The 20,707-nt window shown below is 36.7% G+C and overlaps 4 protein-coding genes across 7 annotated transcripts in view; 3 read left to right on the top strand and 1 right to left on the bottom strand.

Moving 5' to 3' along the window:
• LOC135206747 (A disintegrin and metalloproteinase with thrombospondin motifs adt-2-like) overlaps positions 1-20,707 on the bottom strand; it is a 315,467-nt gene that overhangs the window by 92,465 nt on the left and 202,295 nt on the right. The window lies entirely within an intron of this gene.
• LOC135207593 (uncharacterized) lies at positions 7,211-9,072 on the top strand. Its single transcript, XM_064239481.1, has 3 exons — positions 7,211-7,346; positions 7,896-8,451; positions 8,986-9,072. The coding sequence occupies exons 1-3, from the start codon at positions 7,332-7,334 to the stop codon at positions 9,000-9,002; spliced, it is 588 nt and encodes a 195-aa protein (XP_064095551.1). The 5' UTR covers positions 7,211-7,331; the 3' UTR covers positions 9,003-9,072.
• On the top strand, positions 11,079-13,129 carry LOC135207689 (acanthoscurrin-2-like). 3 transcript variants are annotated; one of them, XM_064239700.1, is made up of 3 exons: positions 11,079-11,222; positions 11,866-12,479; positions 12,858-13,129. In XM_064239700.1, exons 1-3 carry the CDS (start codon positions 11,109-11,111, stop codon positions 12,859-12,861), a joined length of 732 nt encoding a protein of 243 aa, XP_064095770.1. In that variant the 5' UTR covers positions 11,079-11,108; the 3' UTR covers positions 12,862-13,129. The 3 variants fall into 3 exon arrangements, with proteins under 3 accessions (XP_064095770.1, XP_064095622.1, XP_064095690.1); XM_064239552.1 differs by having other exon boundaries at positions 11,866-12,475; XM_064239620.1 differs by having other exon boundaries at positions 11,866-12,469; positions 12,852-13,129.
• Positions 15,598-16,719, top strand: LOC135207885 (uncharacterized). The gene is made up of 3 exons (XM_064239828.1): positions 15,598-15,663; positions 16,030-16,453; positions 16,638-16,719. Exons 1-3 carry the CDS (start codon positions 15,649-15,651, stop codon positions 16,649-16,651), a joined length of 453 nt encoding a protein of 150 aa, XP_064095898.1. The 5' UTR covers positions 15,598-15,648; the 3' UTR covers positions 16,652-16,719.

Here is a 20,707-nt window from a genome sequence, read left to right on the forward strand (position 1 = left end):
ACATATTGCTTCTCTAATTTTTTTTCTTATATGAATATATTTTCAAACGAAAGAGATATCAGAGACTTAATTGAGTGATGGATGAAATAATAATCTCAGTGGAGCAATAACAGCAACGAACTAAGCAAGATTTCTTTTTCTTTTCAAGCAGATGTCTCGAGATGACAGCACCATTCGTCGCACCAGTTTCCAGATTTGCAAGTCAAGCTCGCAACATTATAATGAATGTTCATCGTTACTTCAGCTCACAGTGGGGAGCAGACTCAAGAAATGAAATATTTGAGAAGACCACCAAAGCTACAGGAGTGCCAACCAACACAGTGAAAAAAATCAAGCGACAGTCATCTGAGTGTGGTAACGTCCCCTTTCGCTTCACCTGTATATCCCAGGAAGAGGATCCGAGTGAAGGACAAGGTGGATAGTTTTTGAAAATGAGTGTATTCGGAAGGAGATTTTTGTCTTTTTTACGAGAGAGGAGAGCTCCCAACGTTAGATGCCCTACTGGAAAAAGTGAAGGAAGACCCAGGTAAAGTTTAAAATGGTGGAAGAACAACGTTTATGGAAAATTGTGAGAGGGCTTGGATTCCGGTACAAAAAGTGACGAGTGGAAGAGACAATTTTAATGGAACGTGATGATATAGTGGCAGCGAGAACTGAATACCTCGGTTAATTGAAAAGAATAGGAATTGTAGTCCAACTGAACGTAAACCTGAAGTATTCCTGGATGAAACTTGGATAAACCAAAATGAATGTGTACGTCAGTGTTGGACAACGGGTGAAGGCGAAATAGGACCCAAACTTAAGACTGGAAAGGGGTCAAGATTTATTGTGGTGCACGCGGGGAGTGAGAAGGGGTTTGTCAAAGATGCGCTATTGTTTGTTTGTTTAAAAAGGTCAAAAATGGTGCCAAAGGGGACTACCATGATTCCATGGACCATGAAATTTTGTTTTTTAAAGTGGTTTAAGGAACAACTATTGTCCCTAATATAGAAGATAGAATCTCTAATCATAATGGACAATGCTTCCGCTACCATAGCAAAATAGAAAATAAAGTGCCAACAACCAGCAACAGAAAAAAGTGAAGTCACAGAGTGGCTTTCTTCTAATAACGTCACCACGACCCATCAGCAACAAAGCCAAAATTGCTGCAGATTGCCAGTGTCACAAAGAAAAACAGAGGTGTATTGATAGATGAAACAGCCCCGTGCAAATGGTCATGATGTGCTCAGACTCCCACCATATTATTGTCATTTTAATTTAACCCCATAGACTTATATGGGCTCAAATAAAGGGGGATATCAGAAAAAATAACTCTAATAATGCAAATCAATCTTTGAAAACTGTTGAGCAGCTTACGAGACTGGCGATAGACAAAGTTACAACAGAAGACTGGAAGAAATGTTTTCACCACGTTAAGAAAATTAGAAGATGATTATAGGAGGAAAAAGATGGTTGCTAGAGAGCATATGTTTGAAAGTTTGTTATTGACATTGGGGGATGACGAAAACTGACAGTGATGATATTGATATTAGGGAGGATGACACTGACAGTGATGATATATATCAATGATTTTCCATTATTATTATTATTTTTTTTAAGTTGAAGACCTAACAGTGTTTCTATAGTTTTCCATTTTTAGATAGGCAATTTCATACTACAGTATATCCAGATGAGTTTCCTTTTTTTAATATTTAATGGCATAACAATGTACTATCTGTTTATAAATTCTTTTTACTTGGTTTTAATAGAAAAGGGGATATCAATGTATCTTTATAATTTCCCATTCTTTTTGTTCCAATAGGTAATGACATGACTATGTATATATGCACGATTTTCCTTTATTTATTTTTTAAATAATGATGACGTAAGAAAATTTGTCAAATTTTAATTTCTTTTTGTTCATATCGATAGACCTAATGACATACCAATGTAAGCCTACTGTGTATGACTTTCTTTTGTGTTTATGACATAATATATCTGGATGAATTTCCATTCTTTTTTGTATAAAAAGATGATGATATAACAGTCTTCTGATTAGTCTCATTATCCTACATGTACTATATATATATACGTATATACTTATGGCAGGGCTGTGGGAACGGTTACGGAGCTATTCTAACTCAGGTATGAATTAAGTGATTCAAGAATAATCAACTACCTCAGGAGAAAACTAAGCAAATTTTCCTAAACATTGTTTGTAGACATGTTGTCAAGTGTAACATGTATATAAAGGAGATAAACATTTCTGGTGTAAGAGTAACTCAAGCAATTCTGAAAAAGACAGTATATATATTTCGTTACATCGTCAACAAATTTTATGGTAAGAAATAAACATTTGTACTTTTGTTTATTGAGTGAACATATGAAAACCATAAGCTTTTGATGTTATTGGCCAGAGAAACAAGTTCTGTTATTTATCATGAGCCTCATAAAGCATGTACATTTCTCACTTAGACTAAATTGAAGCCAACACCCAAGATGCATCCATCTGATTATTTACTTTTCTTTTATCAGATATGTCCAGAAATACGGACATATATATTATTTTAATAAAAAATGTTCGAAGTCATAATACATAGTCTCGAAACTGCAAACTTCATTCTATCGCCAATTGGCAACTGCCAACAGCTCTATCTGAGAGGCCCGCCCCACGATATCTTGCGTCTCTCGGCAGTCGGCACTACTGTCAACCGAGTCAAGCACGAGTGCAACATAATAAGACATATTCTTCTTTTCTCTCTTTACATATTACACGCATCTAAAATCTGAAAGCACCAGCGTATTCAGGGTGATTTTATTGTTTAATAACACAAGATTTCATTTTATCATTGATCTCGTGAATTATGCAAAATCCGATGATGAATAAAAACAGGTATAAAGAATGAAATGTTTTCTCCCTTCACTTCTACTCGTTGTAATTCCTTTGTATTTAACTTATTGATTTGAGGAGAAGATTATTTAATTGTACATTTAATACCGAATCCTTAGGTATGACCAAAAACTTTCCTATCTTTTGTAAAACGTGAGATAAATGAAGAAATGTAAACATATTGCTAGTTTTCTAAGCTACAAACGAAAATATGACCCACTGAGCGAGCAGTCTGCCTCCCGCTACCAGCCAATCAGAGGCCGCCAAACAAACGTCTTGTAGGTGCAAGAAGTCTACCTTAAATGGAATCGACTATAGTAGTTGTTTACTCGAGACAAACGAAGTATAAATCAACTGCCGAACTTATTGAGTTCCTTGCAATTTTTCCAGACACTCCTTTATCGAGTTTCTACAAATTCCACTAGAGGGGGGGGGGGGATGAAATCACTGGCAAATATGAATGACGTCGACACGACCGATCTTATCTTTCTTTTCGGCGTTGGAGGCAATGATGACGACGATGAACAAGCTATCGCTGTTTTTACTTTGAATAAAGGCACGAAAAACTACTTGACCACGTCAATCATTTTGAAATTTTGAGTCACATTTAAAACTGATGTGAAAAGATATATCGCCTCCTCTAAGTTTGTTTGTTTGTATGGTGTTTTTACGTTGCATGGAACCAGTGGTTATTCAGCAACGGGACCAACGGCTTTACGCGACTCCCGAACCACGTCGAGAGTGAACTTCTATCACCATAAATACACGTCTCTCACACCTCAATGGAATGCCAACAACATACCGACCACGCCACTGAGGCGCTTACCTCCACTAAATGTAGTACATAGTTTTTCAAACCATTAAACGATTTATGCAAATTTCATATATTCCTACAAACATTTTGCACACTGGATAATAATGGCTAGTTGCTTAGAGTTGCGTCTATTAATGAGCATCTACTGTCAAAATTCGGAATTTTCACCTTATCTCCGTTTTCCCCGATCTGTACAGGTTTCCATTTGTTGGAAAAAAGGCCATCGCTTCAAGTGGGGACCCTCTTTTTCACTTTCCGTTTCAAACAAACTCCTTGTCCCTTGGTCTTCAGCGTAATACAAATATATTTTTATTAAATACAGTAGAATTTCACTCACAAACAGACAAAGGCGATTTCCCTTTATGGAAATTGTAGTACAGGCTTACATGTCTGTGATAAAACAAAATAATTCAGCCTGATTTAGTAGCCCAAATATATTCTGAAAAAACAACACTTCGTTCAAAATTTCGCAGATACTAAAATGAAGAAAATATGAACTCGGGTGTCGATGACCTTGGTAATTGCGATACCAGTTTCAGATATATACGTATATACATATATATATATATATATATACATATATCATATATATATATATATATATATATATATATACACGTATATATGCAACCATGAAATTCAAAGAAACATAAAAATAAATCCCTGACATGTAATATCTAATGCATCCTGGACTGAACTTATAATACTCTTTTAAGAATAAATGAAAATATTTTTAGAAAACAAATTAACAACTGTTAAATGATAAAGTAAAAAGCATAAACATGAAAGCTAAATAAATTGTGGGGAAGAATAAAATGGAAAATAAATTAAAAAGCATAAACATGGAGCTAAATATGTGGAGAGAAAAAATGAATATCAAAACAAAACAAGAAATATTGAATCATCAGTAAATTTCCTTTTTCAAATGAAGTGGCAAAGGAAACAAGACATGGAAGAATTCTCGAAAAATCATTATATTGAAAACATTTCACAATACTTTAAAAGTACCGCTTCCTTTTACTATTAACAATGATAACAACAACAATAATAACATTATTAATGACGCATTAGATTAGTGGTTATCAGTTTTATAAACCCCAAAATTGACAGGCTAGGTCGGGTTACAACAGATAATTATCTTTCGGTCGGTTAATTACCAATAATTATCTTTCGGTCAGTTACTCAGCTGCAGTGCTTCACAGCCAAGGTTAAATTCTGAATTCTTGACCTTAATCAGTTCTTTGTGTCTATTTTCAGCGTCTGTTTATAGTATCTTTTCACTTCACCTCTTCTACTACAACTGGCTCAAAAAGAACACTGGCATGATTAGATACGCTTAACTAAATAATATATATATATATATATATATATATATATATATATATATATATATATATATATATATATATATATAAAATTACATTAATAATATCAAGGACCACTGAGATTCATTTGTTTGTAAATAACGTAAATTTATCAATCGCCACAGAAAAAACGAAATGTTTCAGTTCAGGGCTTTTCACCACTAACTGTTTAACAGGAGGTATAGCAAGACTGCGCGATGCATTCCAAACGCTATTCGGTTTCTCCGGGCCTAGAGCAAACAGAAGCGTTCCTCGAGATGTATGCGAAGGTGAGTTACGGAACGAAAGTTAGACAGACAGACAGACTGCTAAGGATTAAGATAAAACAAACACGTTTTACGCCTGGTCTGAACTCTCCTGTTCTCCCTTATTAGGTGAGACGACAATGGCCACGGCAACTGCAAAGGCGATGTTCATATCAGACCATCGATATCTTGCTTTTTCTGTTATTTTTCTTCAATAACAACAGAGCTCTAGCGCATATTTCACTTCTACTCAACATCGCTTGCATCGATGACAAATTTCCCTCGCGCAAACAGGTCCATTTTTAAATTTAAAGAGCTTGCGATTGTCCAACTTACCAAATGCCAAAGGCAAATCATATTTTGCTTCAAAGAAATATATCAGCGCAGAAGTTGATGCTAAGATAATCATTTTTACGTTGTGCTTCTTCGCCAGGTTACTTTTCATGTGCTTTGTTTCATAAGCTGAACGTTTCATAGTCAATTACTTGGAGTTAACAGTAAATATCCGCACTCGATTTTGCAGCTAATCGAGATTGGTGGAAAGAAAACTCGTCGCTCAAATATCATGTATCTATATTTTTTATTATTTCTTTGAAATGCATGGAACGTGCAATCGTTGATTTTATTTCATCACTTAGGAAAAATTGTACATTATAGTGATGCTAAGATAACGTTGTTCGGTTACTCATCACTATAATCCAGCATTAGAAAATAAGTAAATAGATTTTGTATCTTCTTTCAAGTGTTACAATAAAAGGGATCAATCAGGAGTAATATGTGTGCTTCAAGAATACCAACTGCGGATATTTAGCGTCATCCCTAAAACACCGACAACAGCAATCAGTAAATGCTTCACAACGTAGAACTAGAAAGTCCAGGAAATAAATAACTAAGGCAATAACGGAGCAATACACGTTGCAGGGAAGCAATAAATAGATTTTTCAAGCCATTCTACTGAAAAGTGTGAAGGAACTCCTATAAACATAAAAAATGGGGATTTACATAGCATAAAGAGAGGATTTAATATGATGACACATGAAAATAACTCAAGATACAAACGAATGTAAAATATAACTATAATGTTATCATGCGCTACACACATCAATAGCACAAACCAACTTTTACATCGAAACTTCCTTCCTTCTTTTTTATCTTCATACAAAGACACTGGCTAAATTGATACCTACAAAGTTTTGCTCCTTCAGAAGCATTAGTCATCTCGTATGTTATAAATGTAAATTCCATCTAAATTTGATAGCCAAAACTTCTTTTCTGTATATCAATGAGGTAAAAATTTTGTATCACTAATTATATGTATATATATATATATATATATATATATATATATATATATATATATATATAGTATATATATACACGTATATATAGATATATATATATATATATATATATATATATATATATATATATATATATATATATTCATACTGATGTACTGAAGAGTGTCCAGAACGAATAAACTCAGACCTTTGGTGTTATCTGAAGCGTGAATGATTTTCCTAATGTTATAACCGTTAAGGAGTTCCTGGTTAATTCTTCAACAACCTACAAAGCAAACCTTTTGAAACTCCTTTGTGGAGTTAACTGGAAAGAACCTGAAGCTACCTGACGAGAGAGAGAGAGAGAGAGAGAGAGAGAGAGAGAAACTCTCAAATGCATCCGTAACACGACTTAGAACGCAGTCGAAACTCAAGTTGTGAAAAGAACACGAACATGAAAGCAATTCCTACAGACAAGTGCGATGACGTAGGAGGAACTCCGGGAATTTCTTGGAAGACACCGACATCGATTCAAGGACGAGACAATGAACGAAGGCTGATGAAGACAAAAAATGAGCGAGGGCAAATTGTTCAGAAAGGAAATAACTATCGGTAAACAATAGGCAGGAGGACCGATCCTTAGGGCTAACGAACGGGGTAACTACCAGTGGCACCGGGTATATAAGGAGGCCGAACTTGGGGCATCAGACACAAGCGTCGTTATCTCCCTCTCAGGTGGAAGAGCGTCACGAGTTCAAGATGAACCTGAAAGTGGTGAGTGATTGGGACATTGTTTGATCATGGGTATTAATTTATTAATATTTACTTACATTTTAAGATTCGACCACTCATTTCTTGTTTACATAACTTTAAACAAACAAATATACCTAACAGATACCAAAAATTTCATTAGACAGTCTATCAATTCGTTTTACCGTCATGTCCATCAATTTACGCTTCCATTGTCTCATCGACTATGTTCTATTGCATAGGCTATCAAATTAATAGATCAACTTATTGCTTTCATAGTAGAGATTGGTGGCATAATCACTAAGGCGATCGACACCAAAAAATAAAACAATATCTATAAAAATTTCGACAAATTTAAATCACTGAGAGATAAAGAGAAACTTTCATCTATTAATGCAACAATAAATATACAGACTGTAACTACAACAAAAATTAAATCTCAACCTATGTATATAACTAAAAAAAAATAATAGTTAACTTTCTCTGAGAGCACAAGCTCTTGCTCAAATTAAATTATGATTTTTCTCATTTTTGGTGTTTATAAAATTATCCAAATGTCTGTCTTTGAATCAGGTGACGGTGTTGTGTGCCGTCGTGGCAGTGGTAGTGGCTAGACCACGCCAGCATCAGGGGGCGGGAGGAGGCGGAGGATTCGGAGGAGGTGGTGGCGGTGGAAGTGGGGGAGGCGGTTTTGGAGGAGGAGGAGGATTTGGAGGAGGTGGAGGAGATAAAGGAGGTGGTGGCGGAGGCGGCTTTGGAGGGGGTGGTGGAAGTAGTGGAGGAGGAGGCGGCTTTGGGGGAGGAGGAGGAGGGGGAAGCGGAGGAGGTGGCGGAGGTGGCTTCGGAGGAGGAGGAGGAGAAAGTGGAGGTGGTGGAGGAGGATTTGGAGGAGGAGGAGGAAGCGGGCAGAGGGGAGGCTCTGGCGGAGGATTTGGAGGTGGTGGAGGAGCTGGAGGCGGAGGCGGACAGAGAGGAGGCTCTGGCGGAGGTTTTGGAGGTGGTGGAGGAGCTGGAGGCGGAGGCGGACAGAGAGGAGGCTCTGGCGGAGGTTTTGGAGGTGGTGGAGGAGCTGGAGGCGGAAGTGGACACAAAGGCGGTTCGGGCGGAGGCTTTGGAGGTGGTGTTGGAGGTAAGTAGGGACTCTTTCGTAACATTGTGGAATCCAACTAAACAAAACTTTATGATTTTGCCAAGAGTATCCATAAAAAGCAGAGAGGAAATCAATTATGGGAATACAGTATAAATAAACAAATGCAATAAGTTCGTTGTCCTTAAATACAAGATTAACACATATGTATACACACCTATATATTTACGTGTATATATAGCATATAGGTTATACATACAAATACATACACACACGTATATAGTAATACTAGTATAGATAATTAATAGAAAGTAATACTTGATTATGATTATACTATTATACATTATACACAAGTTCATTCATATACCAATTTATATACACTACTATACTAGATATATATACTATATACAATATATTTTATTATATACACACACGCACACACATATATACTATATACTCGTATATATACTATATACTACACCTACTACTTAATACGTATCATACGTATATATATCATACATGTTTGCTCCTTTGTGTCGTCTTGCCTAAAATCTGTTTTTATTGTTTCATCCACAGCAAGTCACTCGGGCTAAACTTCTTCAATAGGACACCGCAAGTAACAAAGTTATTGTTGATTATTATAATAAAACAAAGAAAAATTAATATGTCTTTTAAAAACCCTATTAATGATGTAGACGGAATTTTTTTTGCGGGTAAAAACATACAGTGGTTACAATATGTAATTATCACATAACTGAGTATGAAATAAATATAACCACACACACTTACGGTTCATATGAGTAATAAACAAACGTGCTGAGGAATTAATACCAAATTGTATGTTTTTCTTACAATAAATTTCTAGGTGACATATTTCAGTACACATATCTACACATATTTCAATACGCACGTCTAGTGACCATTTATTTACAGTACATTTATATAATGATACTGATCTCACAAGATATTACTGGATTTACTATATCGAAGCATCACTTATATCTTAAACACAACGAATGGCAATGAAAACGATACAAGGAGAAATAATCGTTAAAACCGAGTAGATGAATTCATGAGATAATTTTCTGGTGCTTTAAATCAGATGGGAAGCCTCGCACAGTCCGATGTTCTTTTACTTTTTGATTTTTTACTAAACAGAAGTCTTTGCAAACCAACGGCACTCTATGAACAAAGTACAGTGAATTAAGACAGAAATTTTCAACGAATAGTTTTCGGTGGAGGTGGGGAGCGGGAGGAAAAATCTCAACACCCACCCACAAAAAAAAAAAAAAAAAAAAAAAAAAAAAAAAAAAAAAAAAAAAAAAAAATCATCCAGCCTAAGAAGGGTTTACGGACTTAAGAGGGAAAGCGACTATAACCGTTCTAGTCTTTTGTGTTATCGACATCCAGCAAGGTATATGAAACTAAAAAAAAGTCTGTCTGTTTCCGTCTAGTTACCCGTCTTTAAATTACAAACTCTTTGCAACGTATGTTAAAGTGAGCCCAGAGTGTAAGAAAGTATATAAGAATGATTACATATGCACAAAAGCAATACTGAATCATAAACGTGCAGAATTAATTCTTAAGAAAAACATAGACATATATTTCAGGACGGAGGCCTTATTGTCCCGAAATTTATGGCACTTATTGATGATACAATCATTTTATTTCAACAAATCCAAAAATCATAAGGCTGTGCTATTACACAATATTCAAATATACCATACTCTGAAATGAAAAATTAATAAAAAAAAAATTCTTCCAGAAATTAAGATGATAACACCACACAGATGCAAATTTTATTTTAATATTTCATTAACTCTCTTATACATTTTTATATTCATTCCCAAAAGGATTTTATTTTATCAATTTTCCTCCCCTAGCGTTTCTCTAGTTTTCACTACTTAAGGACACAGGGTTCCTTCACCATAAGCCAATGAATTAAAATGTAGCAACCTGCAGGATATTCTCCTGTATACCGCTTGCGTCTTTCATTAGGACTCAACATTCTCACTGCATCATCCTCTATCTTACTGTATTCTGGCCTGGGCTATGAAAAGGTATTAGGTTGCCCGTCCCGCTGATCTATGTACTTTAACTTACTTTTACTTTACTTTATCTTCCCGCCACTGACCAGTGGCACAAGGCTGAATGTACTTTAAACGTGGAAAATATAATTTCAATTTAATTTGTCAATTCTGGAAAAAGACTGTAGAATAACCCGAATGCTGATGTAAAGAAATGAAATGTATTGAAATTTCAAGGCATTCCGTCAAATTAGGAAAAACACTGATCAAATGTCACGGAAAACTTGTACAACGTCGACGTTTGCAGAAGAGTTAAAGTTCAAGGGGAAAAGGAAGGCAGAAGTCAAATAGAGGTGGTTTCAAGAACTCTCCTTGAGGGGTTAAGACGTAATTCGAGAACGAATGGGCGGAGGGTGAAATGCACCGATGTGAAACGTGTAAAGAATGATGAAGGTCACGAAAGGCTGACTACCAAAGGATTAGAATATGGTAATAATAACATTGTCTTAAGACAATGTGGAATCAGGGATAGACAACCGTGACTGAGTTGGAAATAAGGTGAAATGAAGGAGAGAGGAAAATGGAGAAATATGTTGGGAGGGAGAGAGAGAGAGATAAAAGATTCTGCAAACACTACGTGCCAGGTTAAGCAGAACGAGAGGCACAAAGAGGATGCCAGGACAAAGGATATATAAAGGAGGATGGGCCTGGGCATCCTTAACACAAGTTATTTCATCCCTCCTTAGAGCAACATCACATCATCAGTTCAGGATGCATCTAAGCACGGTAAGTCCAAGAATTATTTTCTCTCCTGAATGAGAGAGGATTCTAGTATGTATCCGTATGCACAATTGGCAATTTAAAATATGTATATATACAAAATCATATATCATTTCTAAAGGTGTGTACGTATGTATAATATGGTGAATAGAGTTGAGTGTGGTTAACGTCCTCGTCTCAACCAAAATCGATTCTAACGCATAGACATGAGCGGGTCCGTTTCCTGAAAAATCTATTGTGGCTTCATCAAAAGTAAAATCCAAAGCTTTAAAAGCGAGCTTAATATTTAATCATCATTAACAGCTTTTCTTAAACATCAAACATTACATACTCATTACATAAACATAAATATATATATATATATATATATATATATATATATATATATATACATATATATATATATATAGTATATACATATACATCCATATATGAAACAGAATCTTATTACGGCTCTAAAATAGAAGAAAAAATCGATGCTTGGAAGAGGCACTGTGCTATATTCTAAAAGTTCATTTCGTTTTCTGAAAACTATACAAGTTTGAACATTACAACTGGAAACATTCAGTGATAAGTCAACTCAAATAAGAAAACTGAGAACTCCTATTCAAAGAGAAATAAGTAAAGATAAGTTTCTCTCCCAAAACAGGTGGTTGTGTTATTCTCTGCGTTGATCCTGGCGACAGCTGCACCAGGACCTAATCCCAGAGGAGGAGGAGGCGGAGGTTTTGGTGGTGGATCCAGTGGAGGAGGTGGCTTTGGAGGAGGTGGTAGACAGGGAGGAGGAGGACGAGGAGGAGGAGGAGGAGGTTTTGGAGGAGGTGGACAAGGTGGTGGGAGTGGCGGCGGCTTTGGAGGAGGTGGTGGACAGGGAGGAGGAGGACGAGGAGGAGGAGGTTTTGGAGGAGGTGGACAAAGTGGTGGGAGTGGAGGCGGCTTCGGAGGAGGTGGTGGACAGGGAGGAGGAGGTTTTGGAGGAGGTGACGGTCAAAGGGGTGGAAGTGGAGGAGGCTTTGGAGGAGGAGGTCAAGGAGGCTTTGGAGGAGGGGGTCAAGGAGGAGGCTCAGGTGGAGGTTTTGGAGGAGGAGGAGGAGGTCAAGGAGGCTTTGGAGGAGGAGATCAAGGAGGCTTTGGAGGAGGAGGCCAAGGAGGCGGCTCAGGTGGTGGCTTTGGAGGCGGAGGAGGACAGAGAGGAGGATCAGGTGGAGGATTTGGAGGCGGCAGCAGCACCGGTGAAAGCTATGCAGGTGCAACTGGAGGTAGGTAAAGCAAATTCCAAAATTATTTCCTAGGCCTTTTATCTTACATTATACTATTCATTAAAACATGCGAATAACAGCTACAATGATCTCAAACTTTCCGTTAGGGTGAAATTGCAAGTAGTGTTCAGTATAATGAACAATGACGCCGATAGGAGTTGTAAGCCCTATTTTAGTTCTGTCTGGGCTTTGTGTTCATGAACTCACGCTCTCGCTCTTTCGGGCTTCGTTCTGGCACCATTGCACACACCAGACTTCCACATACTGTTAACATGTTTCTCATTATTGAACTTTGTGACGAGGCCATTAACCTCATATTAATAATGTTTCGAGAAACAATTCACGATATTTGATTAATATATGCCATTCTTTATACTTGCAGCTAGCTTCCGCCGCTAGAAATCTTCAACAAGGAGTCAGCAATAATGATCTAGAAGTAGTTCTCTCTTGAGACAAAAGCATCCGTGAGAGGTCTTACATCTTCAAGCAAACCTTCTCATGACATCACCAAAAAAAAACCTACTTATAATTTAATACTAATGATTGAAATTATTTATATTATCATATGTATATGGTTCGGTAAACAATTTCTTGTATAACAAGAAAAAAGGTAAACTTAAAGCTTAACATGAATAAAAAAGTAAAATATAAGAAGTATATTATTTTCTTGGTCAAGATAAAGGTCTTGCGCATTCGCTATTCTACACTTTTACGAATAAAGCTTTAAAAATACACGCGTCCCTGAAGTTACAAGCGGAAATGAAATAAACATGTATTTTATATGTCAATCACCGAGTTTAGAATCTGGTGTCAAACTTTGCTGATTTTCACGGTGTCTTCATTCACCTGGAAATGAAGGAAGTTTATTTTGGTTATATATTTGTTTGGATATTAAGAAAATTCCAGCGCTAATTCCCCAGCAAGAAACTCCAGTAATATGGAACATGAAACAAGGCCGTCACGTCTTAAGCAAATTTATGTATTACTGGTTTCAGTATTTAAAATACTAAGGTTTCTTGTTGAACAAACCTTGAATGCCAATAATTTATTAAATGGCTTCCACAGAATATAATGCTCAGGTATAAAAGGAGAGAGAAAATTAAAAGTAAACAAATAAATCACTACAGTCAAGGATGTTAAAAATATAAAAGTTAAGTGTTATTTTGTTTTAAGGGGAAAATAATCAGTTTTTTATAGATACATACATCAATATTCATGATACCGTCAAAAAGATTGTTTCATAGGAAAGGGAATGATTAATTGATTTAAGGTTCTCTAGCACCGCAGAAAATATGTAGCCCAAATGTAAAGTAATACATACATTGAAATTAGAAATCAAGAAACAAATTTCATTCAAAATCTTCGCCAATGTGTTGTCTAACAGATACATTTGTTAAAATTTATTATTGAAATCTGGAGAGGATTTCCAGATTTTTTTTATTAATAATAATACCAACCTTAAAGGTTTTGGAATTTCGGCTTACGATGTTTAATTAAAAAAAAATTAACAACTGGTATCTTGATAACTTTTTGCACAGCATTTTTGTGTATGAAATACTGTCTATTGATGAATTTCTGTCTAAATGATGACTGTGAATGAGACTAATTACCATGACAACTTTTAACATCAAACTAAAAATTCTTCTGTGATAATATCGAGATGTTACAAATTAAGAAAAGAACTGTTGTAATTCATCAACGGAAAATCAAAATTAAAGCCTACAATTACTCTTGGATTACATCAAGCAACAACAAGATGTAATCATACCCACTCACTCAACTTAATTTCGGGTCGTTGAGAGCAATACTTATTCGGTCCAGATTCCTTTAGAAAGTCAGTTGCAAGTTTCTCAGTACTAAGTTTTTGGGGATGAGGTTACTTGTCTCACGTCCAGATATAAACAGGTACAAAAAATCAAATGGAAAAAATGAATGAAGATGCTCACGAGTGATGGATATGGTACAATACTAAATGCATAGCTGAAGAAAGCTGAACACGTATGAGTTTGCAATAAAAATCACCGAAAAGTGTTTGAGTGTATTGATGCTGAATAACATAATAAAATGAACCATAAACTAGAAATAAAAGGCTCAAAGACTAACAGTTAGATTATGCTGTCATTTTTACCAATAACATTTGTTGTCACTCAGTTCTCAGCTGAATAGAACAGAGGGGCTAATCCTTCAAAGAAAATATATAACAACACATTCTAATGAGAGTGAACACGGCAATGGATGATAACTCTTCAAAGAGAAAATATAACGAATATATTCTAGAGAGAAATCTTGTAGAAAAAAATACTACTACCAAAGTAAGTCTTAACAGTCTGGAATATTGCTTAAATATAGAATAAAAGCATTGTAAAAAAAACTATAAATGGTAAAAGGATGATTCGAAATAACATGGAAAAATGGGGCAATACATAACTCTGAGAGTCTTCATCCTTTTGACAGCCTTCACACCACACACACATAGCATATATATATATATATATATATAGTATATATATATATATATATATATATATATATATAATATATAATATATATATATATACACACACACACACACACACATATATATATATATATATATATATATATATAATATATATATATATATATACATAAGTATATACTTATACAAATACTTACATGCAATTCTTTAAAGATCAGCCTGTGCTGTCTAGAGCCATTCTGAACACTTGCGAGCTGTTTCTTTGCCTCTCTAGAAATGAAACATCCTGCGAAGCGACCAAATCAATACCACCGGCATAACTATTAGACTCATGTGATTAAGAATATGACCAAGAAGCAAGAGTGTTCAAGGTTGTCTTTGAAATTTCCTCTAAACTTTCTTCAAATCATGATGATACTGTACGACAACAAAGTATATTTGCGTTATTAACGATTCAGTCCTAAATTTAGAAACGCATCTGGTGGCAATTCTAAGATGAGTGGTCCAGGCATCGGGAAACAGGAAAGACGAGCTTGAAGAAGGACAAATAAACGGACAACTAGTGAAGGAGGGGCGGGGGGAGGAAGGGTTGCTAGTAGGAGGGACTAGGATATGGAGGGCACCTGACTTGGGGTATAAATGGACAAGAAACTTAGGCTTCAGTACAGCACTCGGCCATTTCTAGTCTCTGAGGCATCTACTCCTACATTTGAAGATGGATCTGAAAGTGGTTAGTCAAAACCTTCTTAATTAATTCTTTTATTGTTTTCAGGAAAGAAAACTGTTTATATCATCTCGTCTAATATGAATATACCTTTGATAGCAATATTTTATCTTAGAAATAGCGCTAAAGGAACCTATTTCACGGAGCGACACTGCCAAGCCCAGAAATATACTTGTTTGACCCTAGGACAGAGGAACACGGCCATGTCTGTATTTCTTCTCACAGACAGAAATAGATTCACATCTGTACTGTCGCTTCACAGAGAGAAATACATGTCTGTGTTATCCTATTGCCGCAACTGCCATGTTTATACCAATTTCTGAAGAGTTCATCACTATTTATTTAGCTAAGATTACTCATTTTCCTCAACAGGCCGTAATGCTACTGGGGATGGTAGCACTTGTGGCTGGCTCCGCTGATCGTCGGAGAGCAGGGAGTGGTCGTGGTGGAGGTGGTTTTGGAGGCGGAGGTGGAGGAGGAGGAGGTTTGGGAGGTGGAGGAGGACTAGGAGGGGGCGGAGGAGGAGGTTTGGGAGGTGGAGGAGGACTAGGAGGGGGCGGAGGAGGAGGTTTGGGAGGTGGCGGAGGTCTCGGAGGAGGAGGACTAGGAGGAGGTCTCGGAGGAGGAGGAGGACTTGGCGGAGGTCTCGGAGGAGGAGGAGGACTAGGCGGAGGTCTCGGAGGAGGAGGAGGACTAGGCGGAGGTCTCGGAGGAGGAGGAGGACTAGGCGGAGGTCTTGGTGGGGGTAGCGGAGGTGGTTTTGGAGGTGGCGGTGGCGTTGGAGGAGGCAGAGGAGGTAAAAAAAAAATGTTTCCCGGTCATTGACTACTTTACTTATTCTCACAGAATCAAAATACTCCAAAGAAATAATTGCATAACGTAAAAAAATTTGAAAATAATAATTCCTAAAATAACGCTTTGATCATTCGAATACTTAAATGTGATCATAATCTTTAATAAATCTTACATTAATTTTACAGGTTACGGACGCTGACAGCCATCGGCGATGGAGTAAGTAAAACCTCCTCAGAGTTCAAGATCAATAAAGGACAAAATTTTTAAGTGAATTTCACTCATGACCCAAAACTTAAATTTTAGGCACGTAAACACCGCATCCCCAAATATGAATCCGATAATATTTGACTTAGAGAATCAATCTCGGAGGATTCACAAAGTTACTGAAGTAGTCTGTTACAATAAATAAGAAAATGGTGAGAGACCATGGGACAGTATAATATTAACCATTACTGTCACCAGGGTTTCTTTACCACAAAACATATTATTACAAAAGCTACTGAAACAGAAAACTGGACTGTTTCCCCTTCCCTGGGCACCTGGGTACTAGAAATAAGGTGAAAAGAGAGTGGCTTGCTTAGAGCTCAACCCAAAGACACTTCAGTCATTCTGTCAGTAAGTCACAGTTACACAAATGAGCTCTCTCTTAAATTAATATACATGCATGCATGTTGCACAAGGAGCATACAATTAACTTTACTAAAGTGGAAACGAGGTAGTCAAACTATATCAAATGGTGTCCATGCTCCTGAAACATAGGTTCATCAAGTAAAACTGAAACTATGCGATGAAGTTTCTTTTATATAAAGTTCTGAGTGGAGATCATCCAGATGATCGGCTCGGAGACTTGTTAACTCCCTTGATATGCGCCACCTTACCCTACCATGTTAAGAGAACTGCCTAGCTAGAGGACTAAGAACGCTAATTCTTTCATGCAGAAATTACTTAGCTTCAATGATCTCACTACTGGCACAGTTACCTATAACCGACACTGGTTTCTCCCATAAACGACGTGATTATATGGACTATTATACACTTTAGCCATAAAACACTAAAAATAATCAAGATCCTTATTATTACCAATAATCTTCTCTTCTCTTTATATATGCATACATACAAACATACATGCATACATACATACATACATACATTCATACACATATATATACATATATACACGTAACTATGAATATAATATATATATATATATATATATATATATATAATATATATATATATATTTATATATATACACGTATATAAACATCTAACATATATAGATAGATAGATATAAAATCCAGCTGTGGTGAGAAAGAAAAAAAAAGTCCGTAGCCTAACGACCATCAAACAACAATTCAATTCAGACCCGATGGAAATGCATCGTTTTCTTATTAATGGGAAGAGCCCCCACTTTTTAATCTGACACAATGCGCAGGCTACAATCATTAAATATAAAACAACCTAAAAGGAGGAATAACAGCTTATTTTAGATAACAAGTCATCAATCCAAGTATGCCTTTTACCACACAAAGATGATACATATTCTCAATTTCATAATCCATGACTCCAGATACTATGATGTTAAAACTGAAATTATAATAGTGTTTCATACTTTTCACTTTTCTTAAAAACATTGAAAAGATAAGACCACGCTTCTTGGGAAATACACATAAAGAGCTTAACTACATCCGCCAGCATATATTATCAAGAAAGCATATAAGATTCATTACAAAGGTCCCACAAACAACATACGAACAGACATAAACAAAATTTGAAAATATCAAGAAAGGGACTGATTGTCTTAAATGTGATAAACTGTCGGTTTTTCTCTATACAGAAGCCAATGGGAATTCGCCCTTAAAGTACCAAGCAGAGAACATAAAGGAAAGTTATATCAAGCTCAGAGATCTCAATCGCGGGTTTTGGTTCATCTGTGAGCTCTCAGGTCAGAACCATGAACTGGAATAGCCCTTGTTGCTTCTCAGCAGTGCTTGTGCATCAAAAACAACATGAACATGCTAGGATACAAGAAGGCGGGAATAGTCGACAGAACCTTCGTTAACAGCCTTTTCACTGTCTCGAAAGAACCCTCACTAAGGTATCATGAGCCGAGGCTGCAGAGTCAAACCAATGAACGTTTCGGTCTTTATTCATGAAATAACACGAAAGAAGAACTCATTTTCTAACCAAATTTAATTCATTACTTTCCATTTGACCACAGCACACACACATATAGATGTACTACTTGTCCGTCTTTATAACATAAGTGGCAAGGATTGTCATTCAAGTTGGAATATATTAACCCGTTTTCTAGTTTTTTATATGGACCATTCAATACGCATAATACTGAAAAGACAGCAATATATATATATATATATATATATATATATATATATATATATATATATATAATATACATATATATATATATATATATATATATATATATATAATATATATATATCTGGTCAGGAGGCTCATTAGTAGGTTTGTTTGTTTGTTTGTATGGTGTTTTTACGTTGCATGGAACCAGTGGTTATTCAGCAACGGGACCAACGGCTTTACGTGACTTCCGAACCACATCGAGAGTGAACGTCTATCACCAGAAATAAACATCATTGACTCCTCAATGGAATGTCCGAGAATCGAACTCGCGGTCATCGAAGTGGTGGTCCAAGACCAAACCGACCACGCCACTTAGGCGCTACTACTTAGTAGGTGTCGAACACCAGTATACACAAGGAACCATACACCTCTACCTTACCAACAGACACTTGCATTTCCTGGATATTAGGGCCATTCGTTTCCATCTATCCTACCTCCTGCCACTTCGAAATTACGCACTCTTTAATCCTCTTATGCTGCATATACTGTGCAATCAAACTTCTTGATATTTGCATTCCAAATCCACACTACCTCCCTGAAGGGAGATTTGGCTCAACTAGCACTTCATTGAATCCCACAACCGGCATCCATTGCCCAGACACTCAAAGTCTCCTCCCAGTCCTCTACATAAACCTTACTACCTTACTTTGCCTCTTCTCTCGTCTCACCGGTATCCAATACAAATGGACTGATTCCATGCTTCCACCATCATATTAATACTTATTCTTCCATCTCACAATGGTGTGAGTGCGCGCGCGCAAGCGCGTATATATATGTGTGTGTGTGTGTGTGTGTGTGTTTATTCCTCTCTCGTTTTAAGAGAGCATGCAAATAATGAGAAAGTCACGTAGGAACCGAATTTCTGAAAGTACGAAAATGATCTTTAAAGCGATAACAAAGAATGTCATATTATGAATGGGACTTCATGTTCTCATGACGCCACAATAAAGTATCTTTCGTAGCTAGTCTTTATACTTCTAAGACTCATAAATTCGAATATATTCATAGGAAAATAACTATATGCTGTGCATGACTGATAAAGCAATGCACTTCTATCACCTCTATGTCTCTCTCCTTCCGGCCCAAAGCAAATGGGGTACTACGTATTTTTATCAATCACTTTCAGGAGCCATGAGTCTGAGAAAGAAAGAGCAAGTCATTATTCCCAAGAAACAGACGTCACTGCAGTTTTATGGCTGTGTCCGAGTTTCGTTAAAAGGTGACCATTTAGGCAAACAGAAAACAAACAAAAAACAGATTCAGATTCGAAAACAGAATAACGGTCGCCTGGAAGGAGGGAGGGGGGAGACAGGAAAGGGAGGAAATCAAACACACTAACGGACGGGGAATTTCGAGACCTGGGCTATGGAGGGCATCGCAACTTGGGTATAAAAAGGGAATGACCTCTGCCTTCTGCACCTCATTCTTAAACTGCTTCTCCCTGGTGAAGATCTTCCATCGCTCAAGATGAATTTGAAGGTGGTGAGTAGAAGAGAAACATTTCTTTGCGAGCCATTAGATAAATTTTCACACACATTTCTTACAGAGAGAGAGAGAGAGAGAACTGAAGTATACCACAAATTTGTTTTTAAGTCTGTGAATGATATGTGCACTTCCTTTCTATGCAGTACAAGTACAAAGAACAATATTCTTCCAGTAGATCATTCATTAGGATAAAATGTAATGCTTTATAGATTTCTGTCTCCTAATTCTGAAGAAATTCCAAATGCCCTTCTCACCCCAACCAGATGGTTGTGCTCCTCGGGGTCATAGCCCTCGTCGCTGCTGCTCCGAAACGCGGCGGTGGAGGCTTTGGAGGAGGAGGTGGATTTGGAGGTGGAGGTGGACACAGAGGCGGAGGAGGAGGAGG

The sequence above is a fragment of the Macrobrachium nipponense genome, chromosome 11 (assembly GCF_015104395.2).
Source record: "Macrobrachium nipponense isolate FS-2020 chromosome 11, ASM1510439v2, whole genome shotgun sequence".
NCBI lineage: Eukaryota > Metazoa > Arthropoda > Malacostraca > Decapoda > Palaemonidae > Macrobrachium > Macrobrachium nipponense.

Coding starts and splice junctions, on each gene's coding strand:
- LOC135207689 (XM_064239552.1), top strand. CDS start 11,109: ATGCCAGGACAAAGGATATATAAAGGAGGATGGGCCTGGGCATCCTTA. Junction 11,223..11,865: donor TCAGGATGCATCTAAGCACG/GTAAGTCCAAGA, acceptor CTCCCAAAACAG/GTGGTTGTGTTATTCTCTGC.